General features: G+C 46.3%; 2 protein-coding genes across 7 annotated transcripts in view; one reads left to right on the plus strand and one right to left on the minus strand.

Annotated features, from left to right (window-relative positions):
* Positions 1 to 377: 377 nt before the first annotated feature.
* USP50 (ubiquitin specific peptidase 50) overlaps positions 378 to 19133 on the plus strand; it is a 30944-nt gene continuing 12188 nt past the window's right edge. For 2 of the 3 annotated variants that reach the window (XR_013335208.1, XM_077764420.1), the window contains exons 1-6: positions 378 to 593; positions 2120 to 2314; positions 2561 to 2756; positions 4341 to 4547; positions 5677 to 5819; positions 17107 to 17239. Coding sequence is in view for 2 of the 3 variants with exons in the window: in XM_077764420.1 (XP_077620546.1) it covers positions 541 to 593; positions 2120 to 2314; positions 2561 to 2756; positions 4341 to 4547; positions 5677 to 5819; positions 17107 to 17239 (927 nt within the window). In the remaining variant the exon portion in view is untranslated. Of the gene's footprint in view, positions 594 to 1906; positions 2315 to 2560; positions 2757 to 4340; positions 4548 to 5676; positions 5820 to 17106; positions 17240 to 19133 lie in introns of all 3 variants that reach the window. The other variant, XM_077764421.1, reaches the window with a different exon arrangement.
* Positions 9057 to 16326, minus strand: LOC144231844 (syncytin-1-like). Of its 4 annotated transcripts, none has more exons than XM_077764418.1 (3): positions 16221 to 16326; positions 14259 to 14447; positions 9057 to 11570 (listed from the first exon to the last, which is right to left on the minus strand). In XM_077764418.1, the coding sequence occupies exon 3, from the start codon at positions 11113 to 11115 to the stop codon at positions 9391 to 9393; it is 1725 nt and encodes a 574-aa protein (XP_077620544.1). In that variant the 5' UTR covers positions 11116 to 11570; positions 14259 to 14447; positions 16221 to 16326; the 3' UTR covers positions 9057 to 9390. The 4 variants fall into 4 exon arrangements, with proteins under 4 accessions (XP_077620544.1, XP_077620543.1, XP_077620542.1 ...); XM_077764417.1 differs by lacking the exon at positions 16221 to 16326 and adding an exon at positions 14946 to 15189; XM_077764416.1 differs by lacking the exon at positions 14259 to 14447.

Consider the following 19133-nt stretch of genomic DNA (forward strand, 5'->3'; position numbering starts at 1 on the left):
CCACGAAGAGAAAGACTCCAGTCTATCCCAATGCTATCCATTTTAGAAGCAGCAAAATCCAACTGCCTCCCTTCCCATGTATGGGTGCCCACAGGAGGCAGAGCTGCCATAATGGACTATATGAAGGTAAATCTTCTGTGTATGCATGTAACATGTAATATATATGTATGTATATATTACATACATATGTACACAAGAGAAACTGAGTGATGGGGGAAGAGAGGTTACATGTTCATTCTCTGAACATGTCTCTGAAATTTAATTTCTTTAAATTTTTAAGTAGCTGAGTAACAGTATCTCGTGGCAACATGCTAGAATCCTGAGGGGGAATGGAAATGATTATGATGTATGGAAAATCTAAATTGGAATGGACTTGAAGCACAAATGAAAATCAGTTTACAGCTACTGAAAAGGGAGGGAAACATACAAATTGCTTATTACAAACAAAAAGAGCCAAAGTAACAGGCTCGGAGAAATGAAGTTAAAAGGATTAGATGTAGCTCCTGAATAGAAGTGAAAGTCCATCGTAGATGCACTAAAATGGCTTCACAGCGGCCCTGCCCTGCAGATGACTTCAGTATCTACTATGTCCTGTAAGCCACTATGTACTATAGCTTTCTTGATAAGTTCAGTTAGGGGGTCAGGGGAGGCCATGTCAAAGGAGTCGGGGATATGTGCCACCTTTGGGAGGGATCCCCCAGGTGTGACCCAGTGGAGGATTCCCCAAAGGAAGAGAAGGTGTTATTTAATATCTAGGCAATAGATGCTTCTAAAGAGGGGCAGTCCAGGGCCTCCGGTGACCCCAGTCAATAAACATGAAAATGAGCATCATGTAAGAGTGAACACCTTTCAAACCGGCAGAATTATAAATAGAGGTAGTGAGGTAACAGTCTCATGGAGACCCAATTTTAGATACTGTACATGGGAAGGAAAATCAGAAAGGACCAAGATGCTGGGCTGCCAGGAGCAACAGCCACATCACAAAAGGAAGCTGTGTGTGGAGAGAGGAGGACTCCCAGGGAGGCTGTTGTCTCCTCCATGTTGGGCTGTCTATGCACATGAATTCTTGAATTCTATACACTTACTGTTAGGAACATGCTACATCAGTCACTTATTCAAAAATATTTTTAGGTTGCCATTTATTAACTATGCAATCCGTGCCATGTGCCTCACATCATGTAATCTAATCCTCCCAACAACCCTACAAGGTAGCATTGTAGATGAGAGACAGATGTAGGTGTCCCAGATCGAGTAACTAGAAAGTGGCAGAGTCAGGACTTAAACTAAGATCTGTTCTTTACAAAGTCTATGTTCTCTCTGTACCTGTGTGTTTACAGGAACATATACAAATATATACGTATATATTATACACACATAGATGTGCTCTTAATATATGTTTATATGCTTAGATAAGCTCTTAATACATGTTTATATGTATATATGCTCTCATTATGTACATATGCCATACATATGTATGTGTACACATACACACTCTCATATTAAGTGATATATAAATCCAAATAACTCAGTAGTTAGGTAGATACTCTCTACATATCACTGCACATACTTATAGGCAAATGACTAAACCATTTAAATTTGGTATCTCCTCTGTAAAACAGGATTTAAAAATAGTTATACCTACCCTATAGAACTGTTGAAAGGATTAAATGGGAAAATGCATATTAACCACTGACCAGTCTCAATACATGATAGCTATTATTTTTATTAACTCCTATCTATTGCCATTATTGTTACTACTAATAATAGCTAAATTATTTGCCCAGAAAAGAAAAAAAAAAAAAAGAAAGAAATACTTTGGTATTCTGCGGGAAAGTTTGCATTTTTAGCCAAGCAAATCTAGGTCTCTGAAAGGCCAATATTTTCTGTCCTCTTGCTCTGGTTTCAGGAAGAATCTTCTACCTCAGCCTATTTGGCCACAGGCACTGTTCAGAGTTCCAGAATAATTAATGCAGTTTTAGACCTTGAGTTTGAACACTTCTGTCCTGGGTAGGGAATGTATCTGACAGAAGACTCATTGAGGACTCTTCTTTGTGACTGTCACTTGCACATATTTTGTACCCTCAAACTGCTCTCCTTTCTCCACACGGCCCCAACACAGTGCAGAGTGCACAGATCGCTATGATAGCTCTCCAGTCAACGAGGTGGATGAGAACCAGCCCCATTTCCAGGGAGTGACAGGCCTGCGGAACTTGGGCAACACGTGTTACATGAACGCCATCCTTCAGTGTCTCTGCAGCATTTCACCGCTAGTGGAATACTTTGTCTCGGGAAAGTACATTACTTCTCTTCAAAAGTAAGACCATTTGCCTTCCCTGCAGCCCAGCCCCCACCACCTCCTCCCCCAAGGTGAGGCAAGGGAGGAAGCCCTCTGAATCCCTACTGAGGGCTAAACAAGTCAGTAGAGGCTACAGAGCCCCAGAGACCGGAAGTTCAACCAAGAACGGAGCTTTACGTTCTGTCTGATGCCACGCATGCTTGAGTTTTTAGGAGCTTTCTTTTCATTAAATCAGCCAGAAACATTCTCCATCCTTCTTCCAAGGGATTGCAGTGAGGTTGCCACTGCGTTTGCCTACGTGATGACAGACATGTGGCTCGGAGACTCAGAATGCATCTCACCAGAAATATTTCGGTCAGCTTTTGGCAAACTCTACCCAGAATTCATGAAAAAAACACAACAAGATGCTCAGGAATTCTTGATTTATGTCCTGAATGAACTTCATGAATCTCTGAAAAAGGTAAATAGCAGTAATGGCCTTGAAATAAGACAGACCTTCAGCTCTATCGGCAACTTTCATTTTTTATTCTTTCATTTCTTCTGCCAATATTGCCCACTCTGTGCCGAGCACAGGTGCTGGGGATTAGTAGGGAGCCATTCAATTTGTATTTGAATTGGTCGGTATTCACCAAACTTAGCAAATCATCAGAATCACCTGGGAAAAGCTTTAGGACACAGATTCTAAGACCCTTACTCCAGCGTCATTGAATGAGAACATCTCGGGCTGTTATTTGGAAAAGCTCATTTGGTGTTTCCAGTGATTGGCAGGTGCGGGAAACACTAATTGGTTCCCTTTGCAAATAACATCTGCACCGACTAGTTTTCTGAAGTGAAAATCGTATTTTTATGCAAGTATATTCCTCATGAGATATAACATAAGAGCTTTACAACTTAAGGTATATGTTCTTGGTAACTACAAACCCAAGAAAATATTAAGCTCGGTATTAAAGGACAGACCTAAATACTGCAAAGTTTCATCTTCATGCCAAGCATTTCGGACTGGAGTTCTTTACTGGATCAGGACATACTTTTAATAAAACATGAGATCGCCAGTTATGAAGGGTTTTGCCTTTATCTGTGAGACACTGCCTTCAGCCTTGATCTGAGATGCATACTCCACAAAGATAGGTCCTTGTTTTTAGGCAGTGTCCTTGTGCTAATGTTAGATTACTTCATAATGTCAGAGATCACAAACTATGGCCATTAATCCCTCTCATCCGCAATCCCTAGTTCCATTTTTCAGTTTTACTAATAAGATATTCACGGCAGCACTTGTTTGTTTGTTTGTTTGCTTTTAGCCAGAGGGGAGGGTGGTGGTCAGTAAAATCACTTAGGTCCTCATCTGCAGCCAGTCTGAAAGAAATAGATTCTCCTTCCCAAGACCAAAGTTGAAATTAAGGACATTAAATTACCATCAGGTGGAAGAGCTTGCCAGCAGGGCATGATAAAAAGAGGAAAGCCAAGAGGAGGAGCGTGCATAGCTCCGAAGTAAAGCTGGCCGTGGAGACAATGCGTCTTCCAAAGGTATATTCTACTGAGGCCCTAAAACCACTAAAAAGTCAGGCTGTGCTCCCAGAAATGCTATTCCTGAGTATGAGTTAGATTCAAATCAAGCTGTTAAGTCTAGTTAAATCGGGCTGCCATAATCTGAAGGGGCTCGAGAAGAGGTCAATTTCTTTATTTTACCTTTACATCAGTTTGCATGACTGAAAGCTAGTTCCAAAGCTTCTTCACTTTCTTCCCAAGAAGAACTGTCCCCCAGACCCTGTCTCACACCTTCGTAGGCTGTCAGCTCATGGGGCACACACATATGCCTTACCAGGGAGTCGTCATTGCTAGGTGTCACTTTAGGAAGAAAATAACTGAGTTATCAGAAATCACACCTACTAGATACTCTTAAGAAGAGCTCTATTGTCGGAATCCAAAACTAAGTGGTTTCTGGTAGCAATGTGTCATTCTGATAGAAAAAAATGAAGTGATTGTATTAAAAACTTTTAAAAAATAACCAATAGTTGATTCAGGGCTAATTTGTTTCTTGATTCAGTGCCATCGAAGATCATTTGAGAAAGGATCTATCCCAAGGTGCTGTAGGAAGATGATTGCCAATGAGTCCTCCATCATCACCCGGCTGTTTGAAGGGCAGCTCAACTATAGCATCATGTGTTTGAAGTGTGAGAACTGCACCTACAAGAATGAAGTCTTCACCGCCCTCTCCCTCCCCATTCCATCCGAGTATGAGTGCTCTCTTCAGGTAGGGGTGGTTCCTCCTGGATCCCACTTCTCAGGGCTTTTACCTACATTTTCTGTTATGATGGGGGTTGCTTTGTAACTTAAACCAAATTGGAAGCCCATGATAACAACATTTGATAGGAAAGAGATGTACAGCCAAAAGTTACTGTGAATTCACTGTATTTCCAAATGTACTCCATAAAACAGCCTCATTGTAAAATTGAAATGACAGGTGGGGCTTATTCAGCCTGCTAAAATGGCTTGGTGCATGTAGGGAATTCATACTTTTTTGCAAAACTTTTATGACCCTTCCTCACCCCCAAGGTCTGCAGATGCAGATTGGTAACTAGATATAGAAGATTCTGACTTTTAGTTTTGAGTTCTTGTGTTTAGATGGAAGCTGTGTGGAATATGTTGGAAATTTAGAATGGAATCTAGTGCCTTAGTTTACCTCTTGAATTTTCTTCACCTTAATACCAAACACTAATTAATCTGTAAATGGTCGGGGGTTGGGGGGGGTTGGGGAGGGATGATGGTAGAAGGCAGGGGACAGCTAGAAGGCAAGGAGGAATAAATTCCCTTGCAGAATAATACATATTTACATTTTTTCTACCAAAATTATGGCCGCTTAACCTCAAACACATTCTTTAGGCGTCTTTAGCCTAATGGTTTGCAGGGCCAGGGTGCTGGCTCCATTGAGGATGGCCCCGGTGGGCATGGGATCTAATACTGAGTGTTCTGTGGTCTATATTATCCACAACACTGGACATGGTAAATTTTCAGTCTCCATATCACTTTTGTGATGAGATGAATCCCATAAAACAGCTGCCCGACTTGCTTAGTGGAAATTGCATAGTAAATATTATTCTGATAGAAATTAGAAAGGTTAAAATGCGGATCCAGAGATGAGAAGTGAGATGGGCACTTGGATCCATTTCAGTAACTAAGTGAGAAAGAAGCATGTCCTTTTTGGGTAGATTTCGCACCTTTCCAGGCAGCAGCTGGAGACACTAGTACCTCACGGATATGTTGACTTTGAGCAGAGCAATGAGGGTTACATTTCCACAACTCTTGCAAAGTCCTGTTTTAAATAGAGAGCCCAGGCTGTGGCCCATCCAGTTTGGTTACCCCATGATTTTTTTCCTCAACAGGACTGTCTCCAGTGTTTTTTTCAACAAGACACACTGACCTGGAATAACCAAATCCACTGTTCCTTCTGCGAAACCAAGCAAGAAACAGCTGTAAGGGCCATTATTTCCAAAGCACCAAAAATAATTATCTTTCACTTAAAAAGGTAGGGATTTTGACATTTTGTGAGATTTTTTTTTCTGAATGGCTTTATCGAGACAATTCACATACCATGCAATACACCCATTTAAAGTATACAATTCGGTGCTATTCAGTGTATTACATTAATTTTTAAAAATTTGTGATAAAATAAGTGTAACATAAAACCTGCCATTTTAACCTTTTTTATTGACCTCTAACATAATAGCATTACATTAGTTTTAGATGTACCATATAGTGATTCAGCAATTCTTTTATGTTGGTCTGTGCTCATCACAATAAGTGTATTCCTGATGCCCTTCCCCCATCACACCCATCCCACTAACTTCCCCTCGGGTAACAGTTTGTTCTCTGTATTTGAGTCTGGTTTTTGTCTCTTATTTTTTCTTTGTTGGCTTTGTTAAATTCTACACGGGAAGAAACCATATGGTATTTGTCTTTCTCTGACTTATTTCACTTAACATTATACCCTCTAGAGCCATTCATGTTGTTGCAAACGGCAAGATTTTCTTCCTTTTTATGGTTGAGTAATAATCCTTGTAGATACATACAACTTCTTTATCCATTCATCTGTTGATGGGTAATTGGATTGCTTCCATATCTTAGCTATTACAGGTAATGCTGCAATAAACGTAGGGATGTATGTCTTTTTCAAATGAGTGTTTTTGTATTCTTTGGGTAAATACCCGGGAGTGGAATTACTGACCAAATGGTAATTCTATTACTGATTTTTCTGAGGAACCTCCATACTGTTTTCCATAGTGGCTGTGCCAGTTTGCCTTCTGACCAACACTGCACGAAGGTTCCTTCTTATTCACATCTTTGCCAACACTTATTGGCAAAAAAAATCCCTACCTTTCTTATCTTTTTGATTTCAGTCATTCTGACAGGTGTGAGGTGATATCTCCTTGTGGTTTTGATTTTGCATTTCCCTGATGACAAGTGATAATGAGTATCTTTTCAGGTGTCCGTTGGCCATCTGTATAACTTCTTTGGAGAGATGTCTATTTAGGTCCTCTGCCCATTTTAAAAATTGGATTATTTGTGTTTGTTTGTTTTGTCTTTAAGTAAATTCTACCCCTAGTATGGGGCTTGAGCTCATGACGCTGAGATCAAGAGTCACATGTTCTACTGACTTAGCCAGTCAGGGCCCCGAGGTTATTTGTTTTTTGGTGTTAAGTTGTAAGTTCTTTATATATTTTGGATACTGAGCACTTATTGGACATATCATTTACAAATATCTTCTCCCATTCAGTAGGCTGGCTTTTCGTTTTGTTTCCAAAGCCAAATATTATGGGACTCTTCTTTCCAGTGCAGGTCTGTGTCCAGGGTGCCTGCTGTGGGGTCAGCTCCTCTGCCTTCATGTGGTGTCCCTCCCCTGTGTGGTTAGTTTCCTGAAAAGTTTGGTTCCTCACTGGGACTCTGCCTCTATTCCCCTTTTACATGTGGCCTCTTCTCTAGGATTAACTGTGAAAAGTCTATAAGGCCAGGCTTTGGGTCATTTTGTGAGTTAGTTGCTCCGATATGGCTGTTATCTAGGTGTGTCCAGGAAACAAAGTGAGCTTTGGATCCTCCCTTTCCGCTATTTTCCTAGCAGTCTTGTCATTTTAATGAATGTAGTGATCACGTTACAGTTTTGTAGTTAGAAGGCTAACTTGGGTCTGACAAGGCTAAAATCAGAGTGTCTGTAGGGCTGCATTCCCTTCTGGGAGGTTTCAGAGAAGAATCTGGTGCTTTCTCCCTCCAGCTGATTGAAGTGAGAGTCAAGCTAAACTTTTTTTTTTTAAGCAAGTCCAGCCCAGGTGATGTTCTCTACTTGTTACCACATTATATCAGGAGGCACATGGTGAAAGTTTGCCCCACTATTGGTGAGATGTTGTTTGATCTGTAGATAAGGTAGTGACTGTAAGATCCTACCATTTAAAGGTATAGTTTCCCTCTGTAATTAGCATACCTCTGGACTCATGGGTATCTTTAAACTCCATGTGCTTAATATCATTACTATCATCATTCTTCTTGGTGTTTAAGTTCAAAATTAGCCATTGGGAGCCCCTTCAAGCCTGTTGCTCTGAGCCCATTTAGGCTTATTAAAGTATAATTGCAAGTATAAAATGTATCCTTCTTAGGTGTACAGTTCTATGAATCTTGACAAATGCACACAGTCACTAACCATGACAGCCAACATATAGACTACATCTATCACCCCAAAATATTTTCTCATAATCCACCCCTTCTCCCACCCTCAGCCCCTGGAATTGTCTGATCAGATTTCCATCTTTATAGTTTGGCCTTTTTCAGAATGTCCTATGTTATACCATGTGTGGTGTTTTTGTTTTTGAGTTTGGCTTCTTTGACTTAGCGTAATGTTTCTGAGATTAATTCATGGCATGGCATGAGTTAGTGGTTCCTTTGTATTACTGTGTAGTACTCCCTGTCATGAATGTACCACAATTGTTTATCCATTCATTAGTCAATGAACATTTGTGTTGATACCAGTTTGTGGCAGATATGAATGTAGCTGCTGTAAACATTAGCATATAGGTTTTTATATGTATAAATCTTCATTTCTTTTGGTATGGTAAGCATGGGACTGCTGGGTCAGATGGTATCCCCTTAGATTTTACAAACAAGGTTTCTTGCTTTTTGGCACGAGAATATCTCCGGGTCATGCAGGAATTGTCCTGCCCCAGACTTAAATCGGCCATTTTTCCAAAATAAACATAATTTTTGAAAACACTCCAGAGTGATTCTGATAGTTCAGATTTGGGAACTGCTGATCTATATAACAAATAGAGAATGTGACAAGATTTTCAGAAAATTTTATCTTATTAAGGATATATTAAAGCCTCAGAGGGGCGCCTGGGTGGCTCACTTGGTTAAGTGTCCAACATCAGCTCAGGTCATGATCTCACTGCTTGTGAGTTCAAGCCTTGCGTGGGGCTCTGTGCTGACAGCTCAGAGCCTGGAGCCCGCTTCTGATTCTGTGTGTGTGTCTCTCTCTCTGCCCCTCTCCTGCTCACATCCTGTCTCTCTCTAAAACATTAAAAAAAAGAAAACCACCACCCTCAGAGCTGGAGGGGTACCTGGGACACTCCGTCATTTAAGTGTCTGACTTCAGCTCAAGTCATGATCTCATGGTCATGGGTTCAAGCCCCAGGTTGGGCTGTGTGCTGACAACTTGGAGCATGGAGCCGGCTTCGGATTTGTAAGGTTTTTGAGTGAAAAAAGACTCCAAGGCAAAAGGTTCCACAGAAGGAGTTTTACTGTATGCACCCTTGGGCGAGGTTCCGTGACTCAAGAAAGGGAGTCAGGGAAGTTGCGCCCTGGTTGGGTGGTGGTGGGGTTTTATAGACTGTTAGTGGGGGTTCAGATAACAGGGGCAGTCTCTTGACTGCAAAGTCCAGGATTGGAAGGTTTAAATTTCTGTTTCCCGCCAGTGTAGTAACAGTCACCGATGTAGTGGTGGGAAGGTCAGCCATCTTAAGAAGGTCTGCCATTCTGTGGCATCTCTGCCCCACCTCTCAGCCAGCCCAACATTCCGACCTTTTGTTTTAAATACAGATGGAAGGGGCGTCGATTCAGTTCCGGCTACTTCCTGCTGACGGGTGGGCGTCGTTATAGGGGTAGTCGGAGGTGGGCAGGCGAGAGTAGGGCTGCAGGAGGAGTTGATTTACTGAGACTCGGGACATTTCCTGGAGTCGCTCCCACAGATACCTAATAAGACAGGGGGCAACCGAGATTGATAGCAGGATTAAGCATAGGGGTCCCGCCAGGGGCAGGAGCCAGGTTACCCAGGCATGGGGGTCTAGACCCCATATGTGGGAGTCCTGGCGCCTCGCCTGGATTCGGTCCCTGAGTTCACGAACTTTGGATGTGACTATGCCTGATTGGTTAACGTAGTAGCAACACTCCTCCTTCAGATAGAGGCAGGTTCCCCCTTTTTCAGCCGTCAGGAGGTCTAAAGCCCGTCTGTTTTGTAGGGCTATGGCTGCAAGACTAGTAATCTGGGTCTGTAGAGCAGTGAGGGAATCGGCGATTCGTTCCATGTCCTCATTGAGGGCCTGGGAGAGTTTGTAATAAAAATTTATGGAAGTTCCGAGGCCTGCCACCCCGGTGGCGATGCCAGTGGCTAGGCCTGCCCCAATGAGAAGGGGAACGAAAACCGCTCGTTTGGCTCGGTGTGTTGGGAATAAGAGAGACAGGAGCTGAGTATGGGAATAGATGTTGGTTGAAGGGGATAGGAGAATAAAGATGCAGTTTAGGGAATCACTGGCAGTTAGGCAGCGGTAGATCCCCTCGGGACATGAGAGAAATATTCCAGGAGGGGTACAGTAGGGGAGGGAGGAGCTGGCAGATGAGGCGTTGAAGGTGAGAATGTCCTGGGTTGAGGAGAGGTTATAGATAGGTATTGGTTTTCCCAGGGCCCCCGTGTGGACCGTTTGGTTAGTAGTAGTGATATTGGGTAGGCGCCACGTTGTTGGGATGGGGATTCCGATGATATTGGTAATGGTAGAGAAAGGGAAACAGACCCAACAGTCGCGGTCGCCAGTCAGGTTCTGCCAGAGGTTGTAACTGGAGTTTATTAGAGTATTGGTCAGTTGGTCAGTGGGGAGAAAATTTTGTAGGGTATCGAGGTTGAGTCCCCTGTAAGTAGGGGTGGTCTGGGCCTGTCGTTGGGTATGTAGGTTTTGGAGCATTTGTTTGGTCTGATGGTGTTTAGCTTGGTCTTGGACTCCTCCCCCGTCAGAGAGTCCTATTTGGGCTAGGTAAGTCCAGCAGACGGTTCCTGTCTTGGGGTATTGGTTGCAGGGAGATTTTGTTGTCCTCTGGGCATTAAGTTCAGAGGCCCAAAAGGTTTTTCCTGGGGCATGAGTGGAGGTACAAGTGATTGGGGTTTTTCCTTCGTAGCATATTTTGGGCATATAGGTATAGGATTGGAAATACCTTCTTTGTCCACTGCCATGCATACACCGGTTACATTCAGTTGCCCAGACCAGGGGGTGTAGAAGAACCAGGATTAGGAGTACGTACCAGCCGAAGTTGGGTTGGGCCCACCATCTGGGAGGTCCAATCATCTGATTTTGGCGCCCGCTTAAGGTTATTGATGTGTACCCAGGGCTGATGCCCCAGCAATTTTGCTGCAGTTGAGGTGGTGAGGATGACGGTGTGGGATCCAGACCACCGTGGCTGGAGAGAACCTGGTTGTAAGTCCCTAAGGAGGACCTGGTCTCCAGGGAGTAAGGTTTGGGTGGTGGCCTCCCCTTCACCATGGGTGTCTGGGGCTGGTATGACCGCGTCAGCATGTAAAAGGGCCTGGAGGAGGGTCAGGTAGGGCAGGTATGAAAGGAGGGGTGGAGGGGAGGCCGGGAGGTTGTGAGTTAGGAGAAATGGCTACCCATATAGAAGTTCGAAAGGACTTAATCCCGAGGGCCCACGGGGACTCGCCCTGAGTCGATTGAGGGCAAGGGGTAGTAAATTGGGCCACGAGAGGCGAGTTTCTAAAGTTTAGTGAGTTGGGCCCTCAGCAGCCCGTTTGCCTTTTCTACCTTACCCAATGACTGGCGATGGTAAGGGATGTGGAGTTTCCAGGTGATGTTAAGGGTTTCTGCCACCTGGTGAGTGATGTTGGAAATGAAGGAAGGTCTGTTGTCTGACTACAGAGTTCGGAGCAGTCCAAATCGTGGAATGATGTGTTCGATGAGGAGAGTGGCCACTACATCTGCTGTCTCCCAGGCAGTGGGAAATGCTTCAATCCAGCCTGTAAATGTGTCTACCATAGTTAGTAGGTACTGAAAGGATTTGTGGCGGGGCACGTGGGTAAAGTCTAGCTGCCAATCCTCCCCGGGTTGGTGTCCACGGAGTTGGTGGTTGGGTCCTGGCCTACGTATCTCACCCTGTGTGTTGACAGTTGCACAGGTTTTGCAGGATCTGTGTACTGTCTCTATAACCTTAGAGAGAGAGGGGTGATGAAAGAGGGGTTGAAGGAACTGGAAGAGAGCCTTTGGGCCAATGTGGAGGGACTGGTGAATTTCAGCTATTAGTGTGCAGGCCAGATTGCCCAGAAGGGCGATTTTGTCCTGAACATAGATCCATCCTTTGTCTCCTGTTTTTCCTCCCAAGCTTTGGAGGGTTTGTACTTCTTGTTTAGACTATGAGGGGCTGTGAGGGGTATTGAGGAAAAGAATCGGGGCCAGGCAAGTGTTTAAGGCCATTTGTCTGGCCATTGAGTCGGCCTTGTTGTTTCCCAAAGAGACAGGATCTTTGGAGGTCTGATGTCTGTGGCAGTGGACTATTGCTACCTCAGCAGGGAGTTTGAGGGCCTCGAGTAGTTTGGCGATAAGTGGCCCGTTGATTATGGGAGTTCCTTTAGTGGTTAGGAATCCCCGTTCCTGCCAAAGGATGGAGTGGGTGTGAGTGATGAGATAGGCGTACGTAGAGTCTGTGTATATTGTAACCCGTTGCCCCTTTGATAAGTGGAGGGCTCGGGTAAGGGCTATTAGTTCGGCCTTTTGAGAAGTGGTTCCAATAGGGAGAGGGGCCGCCTCTGTTACTGAGTCTGAAGTGACCACGGCGTAAGCGGCGCACCTTTGGCCGTCTGGGGTTAGGAGGGAGCTCCCATCTACAAAGAGGATTTGGTCAGGGTTGGATAATGGCTGGTCAGAGAGTCCTGGGAGGGAGGGGGTTAGTTCCTCCAGAAGCTGCAGGCAGGAATGGGAGGGCTCAGGGTTGGACGAGGGCACAGGCAGTAGAGTGGCGGGGTTTAGGCGAGGAGAGGTAGAGAGGGAGACCAGGGGATTCTCGATGAACAGCAGATGGTATAGTTGGAGACACGAAGGGGTGAGTTGAGCCAGAGATCGGTCACTGACCAGATCTGCGAGCTGATGGGGAGAGTAGACTGTGAGAGAGTTTCCTAAGATGAGTTTAAGGGACTCCTTGGTAAGAGTGGCGGCCGCTGCCAGTGCCCTGAGGCAAGGCTGCCAGCCTTGGGCAGCGGTGTCTAGTTGTTTGGATAGGTAGGCTACTGCTCTATGGGTGGGCCCCACCGATTGGGTTAGGAGGCCAGTAGCTGAACCAGAGCGTTCATCAGTAAAGAGGTGAAAGGGTTTAGAGGGGTCCAGCAATGCCAGAACTGGTCCAGTGGTGAGGCAGTCCCGTAGTTTAGAGAACAGATGTCGGACGGAGGTGGGGTCGGTTAAGGGTCCTTGGGGTGTCTCCTTTGCCGCCCGATATAGGGACCGGGCCAGAATGGCAAAATTGGGGATCCAGTGTCTGAAGAAGCCCACTAATCCCAAGAAGGAGAGAATTTCCTCTGTGTTCTGAGGGGACTGAAGTTCCTGGAGGAGGCGGATGCGGTCCCCAGTGAGGGATTTGGATGTAGGGGTCAAGGAAATTCCTAAATAGGTGACTGAGGGGGTACACAGTTGTGCTTTGGAGGGTGTAACTCGATACCCTTTGGCTCCTAAAAAGTTGAGTAAGGTGGTTGTGTCCTCTTGAGATAGAGAAAGGGACGGGCTACAGAGGAGGAGATCATCTACATATTGGAGGATGGTGCTGGCCTTAAGGACGCACTGCTGTAAGTCGGTAGCCAGGGCCTGGCCAAAGATTTGGGGGCTATCCCGGAACCCCTGAGGAAGGACGGTCCATGTCAGTTGTCCTGAGACATTGGTATCGGGGTCCTCCCAGGTGAAGGCAAAGAGGTAGTAGGAGCCGGGATGTAAAGGGATGGTAAAAAAGGCATCCTTTAAATCCAGCACCGTGAAGTGGGAGGTTCTGGGTGGGACGTGGGATAGTAGGGTATAAGGGTTAGGGACGGCGGGGTGGAGTGGGACTACGGCTTCGTTAATGAGCTGCAGGTCCTGGACTAATCGGTAGGCCCCTGACGGCTTGCGGACAGGCAAGATAGGCGTGTTGTAGGGGGAGCTAATGGGGATGAGGAGTCCCTGCTGTTTTAGGCGGTCTATGATAGGCTTAAGGCCCCTCCAATGGGTTAAGGAAATAGGAAAATGTGCCCGGGAGAGGAACTGTGGTCTGTCCCTTAACTGTATCTTTACAGGAGAACGGTGAGACACAACGACCGGTTTAGAGGTGTCCCACACTCTTGGGTCCACTGCAGGGAGGCATTTTGGGGACGGGAGGGATGGGGTGGAGAGTAGGGGTAGGATGAGACATTCCGAAATTGAGGGAGAGGGTGAAAGCCGGATGGTAGCCTGTAGTTTGTGGAGGATGTCCCTTCCCAGTAGGGGCACCGGACAAGAGGGGATCACTAAGAAGGAGTGTGAGAAGGGAAACCCATCCAGGCTGCAGGGGAGGGGAGGGGCCACCCTAGGTGAGGAGGAGGTCCCATCGAGTCCCATAACGGTGACCGGTGAGGATTGGGTTAGTCCTGAGTAGGAAGGCAAAACTGAATAGGTAGCCCCCGTGTCCAGCAGAAAGGAGATGGACTTACCCGCTACCTGGAGCATGACCCTGGGCTCGGCCTGGGTGAGAGGGGTGTCCGAGTCTGGGCCCCGTCAGCCCTCCTCTAATCCAAGTAGCTGGAGAGCAGGACTTACTGTCTCGGTGTTTCCCCCACGTGGAGGCGCTGAGGATCCCCCGAGGCTTGGGAAGGCGGATTTCCAGTGTCCATCAGTCGGCACTGGGGACAGGGTCGGGTGGGCTCTTTTGGATTGGGACATTGACGGGCCCAGTGTCCCTCGGCTCCGCATTTGAAACAGGCCCCCGGAGGGGTGTGGTTGGTTCCCCTTTTATGTTGGCTCCAGGAGCCGGCCGGCCGCAGGGCTGCCACCAGAGCAGTTTATAGCTGGACCTTTTGCTGGAGTCTGGCCTGTCGTTTCAGCTCAGCTGCCTCCTCCCGGAAGTTAAAAACTTTAAAGGCCATTTTCACTAGGTCGGAGATGGGTGTCTGTGGTCCCTCCTCCGCTTTTTTTAGTTTTTTTCGAATGTCTGGCGCCGACTGGGAGATAAAGTGGGTAGCCAGGACAGTCGCCCCGGCCAGCGAGGCCGGATTGAGGCGAGTATATAGAGCTAGAGCCTCGATTAATCGGTTGAGAAACAGCCGGGTTTTCGTCAGGAGCCTGCATGATTTCTCTGATTTTATCATAATTGACTGCCTTGTTAGAGGCTGCGCGCATACCGGCAATGAGGCATTCAGCCACGCGGCCGCGGCGCCGGCGGCCATCTTGCCCGTTCTGGTAGTCCCGTCCGGGTTCTATGGCTGGGGCCGCCTGCGCGCCAACAGGCAGGGTGGCGTCGGTGAGACGGACCTGGTCAGCGTGTTCTCGGGCAGCAGCCTGAATGCGTTCCCTCTCCTCAGCAGTGGGAGTGGTGGTCTGGACGACGTGGAGGTCGTGCCAGGTTAGGTCATAGACCCGGGCCAGGTATGGAAACTCTCTGATGAAGTTATCTGGGTTGGCGGAAAAGGAACCCAGGCGCTTCTCTATTTGGGAAAGGTCTTGGAGGGAGAAGGGCACGTGGACCCGAACAACACCCTCGGCCCCCGCGACCTCTCGCAGCGGGCAGACCAGGTCTGGAGAGGGGTCGTGGGACCGGGTGCGGGCGGAGATAGGAGGGGATGAGTGGGGGACCCCCTGGGGGGCAGGTTCTACCGCGATCTGCGGCTGATGAGCTCCAGGAGCCATGGGGGTAGGTAGGGCGGAGGTTGGAGTCGGGTCAGAGGGTTGTTGAGCGAGAGGTACGGGAGGCTGGGGGATGGGAGCGCGGTATGGCGGAGGCGGGAGCAAAAGAGGGGCCCTCACAGGAGGGCCAGACAAGTTTTTGGGAGGTTCGGAAAGGGGGAAGAGTATAGAGGGTTCTGGACCTTTAGGGAGTGTAGGTGAGAGGGCCGGAGGGGGGCGGGGGTGCGAGCCAGAAGAACCTGAGACGTAGAGCAGCGGGAGCAGAGTGAAGGACGAGAGCGCAGGGTCCAAAAGGCTTGGACGTAAGGAACCTCAGACCATTTGCCTTGGCGTCTACAGAGATTATCAAGGTCCGTGAGAATTTGGTAGTCAAAAGTGCCTCCAGGAGGCCATTGTGACTGGTTGTCCAATTGATACTGAGGCCAGGCAACAGTACAGTAATGTAGAAGGCGCCGCCTGCGCAGGTCCTGGTCCAACTCTAAGGTTTTGAGATTGGCCAGAAGACGACCCAAGGGCGTTTTTGGATCAATTTGGGACTGGGAAGTTCCCATAGCCGCCCCACCCACCAGTTCAGATCACGGAAGAAAGCGTCCTCTCATCCGTGTGCTGGACTGCAGATCAGAGAAGAGACGGGTAGCTGCCGCAGAAAGGACGTCTCCCGATTCTTTGGAGCTTCGGAGGCTACCTGGTAGCCGGAGGGAGGTTGCCCTGACGCGGCCGCGGTTAGGACAGGGCACCCCGGACGGAGAGGGCTGGGGGCTAGGGACACTCACCGCAGTCTTGAGAATAGCGCTTGGAGAGGCAGTCCCCGGTCCGGATATGGAGAGGAGAGAGCTTCCTCACCGAAGTGGGAGCTCAGTCTCCTCCCGGGTTTCGGCACCAAATGTAAGGTTTTTGAGTGAAAAAAGACTCCAAGGCAAAAGGCTCCGCAGAAGGAGTTTTATTGTATGCACCCTCGGGCGAGGTTCCGTGACTCAAGAAAGGGAGTCAGGAAAGTTGCGCCCTGGCTGGGTGGTGGTGGGGTTTTATGGACTGTTAGTGGGGCTTCAGATAACAGGGGCAGTCTTTTGACTGGAAAGTCCCAAGATTGGAAGGTTTAAATTTCTGTTTCCCGCCAGTGTAGTAACAGTCACCGATGTAGTGGTGGGAAGGTCAGCCATCTTAAGAAGGTCTGCCATTCTGTGGCGTCTCTGCCCCACCTCTCAGCCGGCCCAACAGGATTCTGGGCCTCTCTCTCTCTGTTTCTGCCACCCCTCCCCCAGCTCACAGCCTCTCTTTCTAAAAAATAAATAACCATTAAAAAACCCTCAGAGCTGGAAAAAGGAAACTGCCAAGACAACATGTGCTAAATAAAATCAAGATAAGGAAGAGCTGAGTCATTCAATGTGATTTTACTCCCTGATGTTAAACATGGCTTTGTCCCTGTCTCCTCTCACTGATTGATTCTGTAATGTCTCACCCCCTGGCCCAACCAGTCTCAGTTCTGGTGACACTTAGAAATGTGGAGATTATAAATACACACAGATGAGGAAAAAAATTGTGTACAGGTCTGTGCCCAATTATCTTTCCAAGAAATTATGTTTAATTGGAATTTACCAAGATATGTAGGCTTCACTAATGACTGGTTTACAAACTTACTCTATATTATTCTCTTTCCAGATTTGACATTCTGGGTACAATGAAAAGGAAACTGAGAACAGATATTCATTACCCGCTCACAAACTTGGACCTCACTCCTTATATTTGTCCAGTTTTTCGGAAACACCCTAAATATAACCTCTGTGCGGTAGTGGTGAGTAAAATGCTGAAATTATTTAAAAATAACATACTTTTAAACAAAACTGTAGAATTATCCACTTAAATGCCTACTCTTTTTCATTTTTTTAAACATTTGTTATTGAGAGAGAGAGAGTGAAAGAGTGAGTGGGGGTGGGGGGGATGGGCAGAGAGAGAGGGAGACGCAGAATCCGAAGTAGGCTCCAGGCTCTGAGCTGTCAGCACAGAGCCTGACGTGGGACTCGAACTCCCAAATGGTGAGATGATGGCTTAACCGACTGAGCCACCCAGGTACCCCTTGAATGCCTCCTCTTATCTTTCCCTCACTTCTAATATTCTTCTTTCTAAATCAAAGTATAGAGCCTGGACTTAGAACAGTAGAATAACTAAAGAATAAAATGTCCTGTCCACTGCCTGCTTGCTTTCCCTTCACTCATGGGCTATTTCAAATCTGGGGGCATTCTCAGCTTGGGCTGTGGGAGCAGCAGAAGTTAGTTTCAGTAGCTTTGTGTTGGATATTCATGAGCCGCTGTATAGCCAAAGCTCCCAGACAATTGGTACAGGATAGTCACATAGTCACTGCCTGTGCCATCTGGTCCTCGGGGAAACTCTAGGGGTTCCCTTTGGCTCTAAGTCAGCTGTCACTGAGGATTCCCTGCGGGAAGAGAAGCATGGAGTATAATTCAGACCAAATCATCCAGAGCTTCCCACAACGTCAGCCATCCCCACGCACCAAGCCATTGTCTGGGTTTCTCATCTGGATCACGGTGTTAACAGGTTTTAGTATACACTCTGATTTTACCTTGAACCTGGAGCAGGCTCCAGCCTCTGGGTCCAGAGCACATGAAAGAGCTCCCAGCAGAGCCCATTATGCTTCCCCAGGTTCCTTTGATACACAGACGTCTAATTTGCCTATTTAGCTTGTTGCATTAATACATTATAAAATGTCAGTCTCACTTTTTAACCTGTTTAACATCTCAGAACCAAACCTACGAACTTTAAAAAAAAATGATCCTTCTTTTCTTAAAAATTTTCAATATTTATTTATTTTCTGAGGCCGGGGGGAAGGGGCAGAGAGAGAGGGAGACACAGAATCCGAAGTAGGCTCCAGGCTCCGAGCTGTCGGCACAGAGCCCAAAGCGGGGCTTGAACTCACAAACCGCGAGATCATGACCTGACCCAAAGTCAGATGCTTAACTGACTGAGCCACCCAGGCACCCCTCAAGTATACATTATTAATTTTTCTCCACTAATATTAACTTGATTACAGTGCTTACAAGGTAGACTAATCTAATATTAATATTGCAATATAATAATTTTGAATTCTATGAGCAAATATTTATTGCATGGTACAGAACCCCCCTTTCCTTGCTTCCACTGCAAGTGTCCACTATGTTTCTTAATTAAAAAATTATAATAATGTTATAGTATAGAAAATATTTTTATTATTAATTTATTATAAGAAAAAAGTCCTGGAGGAATTAATTATATCAAAGTCNTTTTTTTTTTTACCATTTTTTATTCAAGTATAATTAACATAGTGTTACATTAATTTTAGGTATACAATATAGGGATTCAACAATTCTATGCATTTCTCAGTGCTCATCATGATAAGTATATTCTTAATCCCCATCACCTATTTTACCCAACCCCCACCATTCTCCCTGCTGGCAGCCATCAGGTTGTTTTCTACAATTAAGAGCCGTGTGTTTTGTTTTCCTTATTTTTTGTTTTTTTCTTACATTCCACAGGAGTGAAATCAGGTGATATTTGTCTTTCTCTGACTGATTTAGTTCACTTAGAATTAAACACTCCAGATTCATCCATGTTACTCCAAATGGCAACATTTCGTTCTTTTTTATGGCTGTGTGTGTGGGTGTGTGAATTTATATATATTTTATATATAATAT

Source organism: Crocuta crocuta, unplaced genomic scaffold, assembly GCF_008692635.1.
Source record: "Crocuta crocuta isolate KB4526 unplaced genomic scaffold, BGI_CrCroc_1.0 scaffold102, whole genome shotgun sequence".
Lineage (NCBI taxonomy): Eukaryota > Metazoa > Chordata > Mammalia > Carnivora > Hyaenidae > Crocuta > Crocuta crocuta.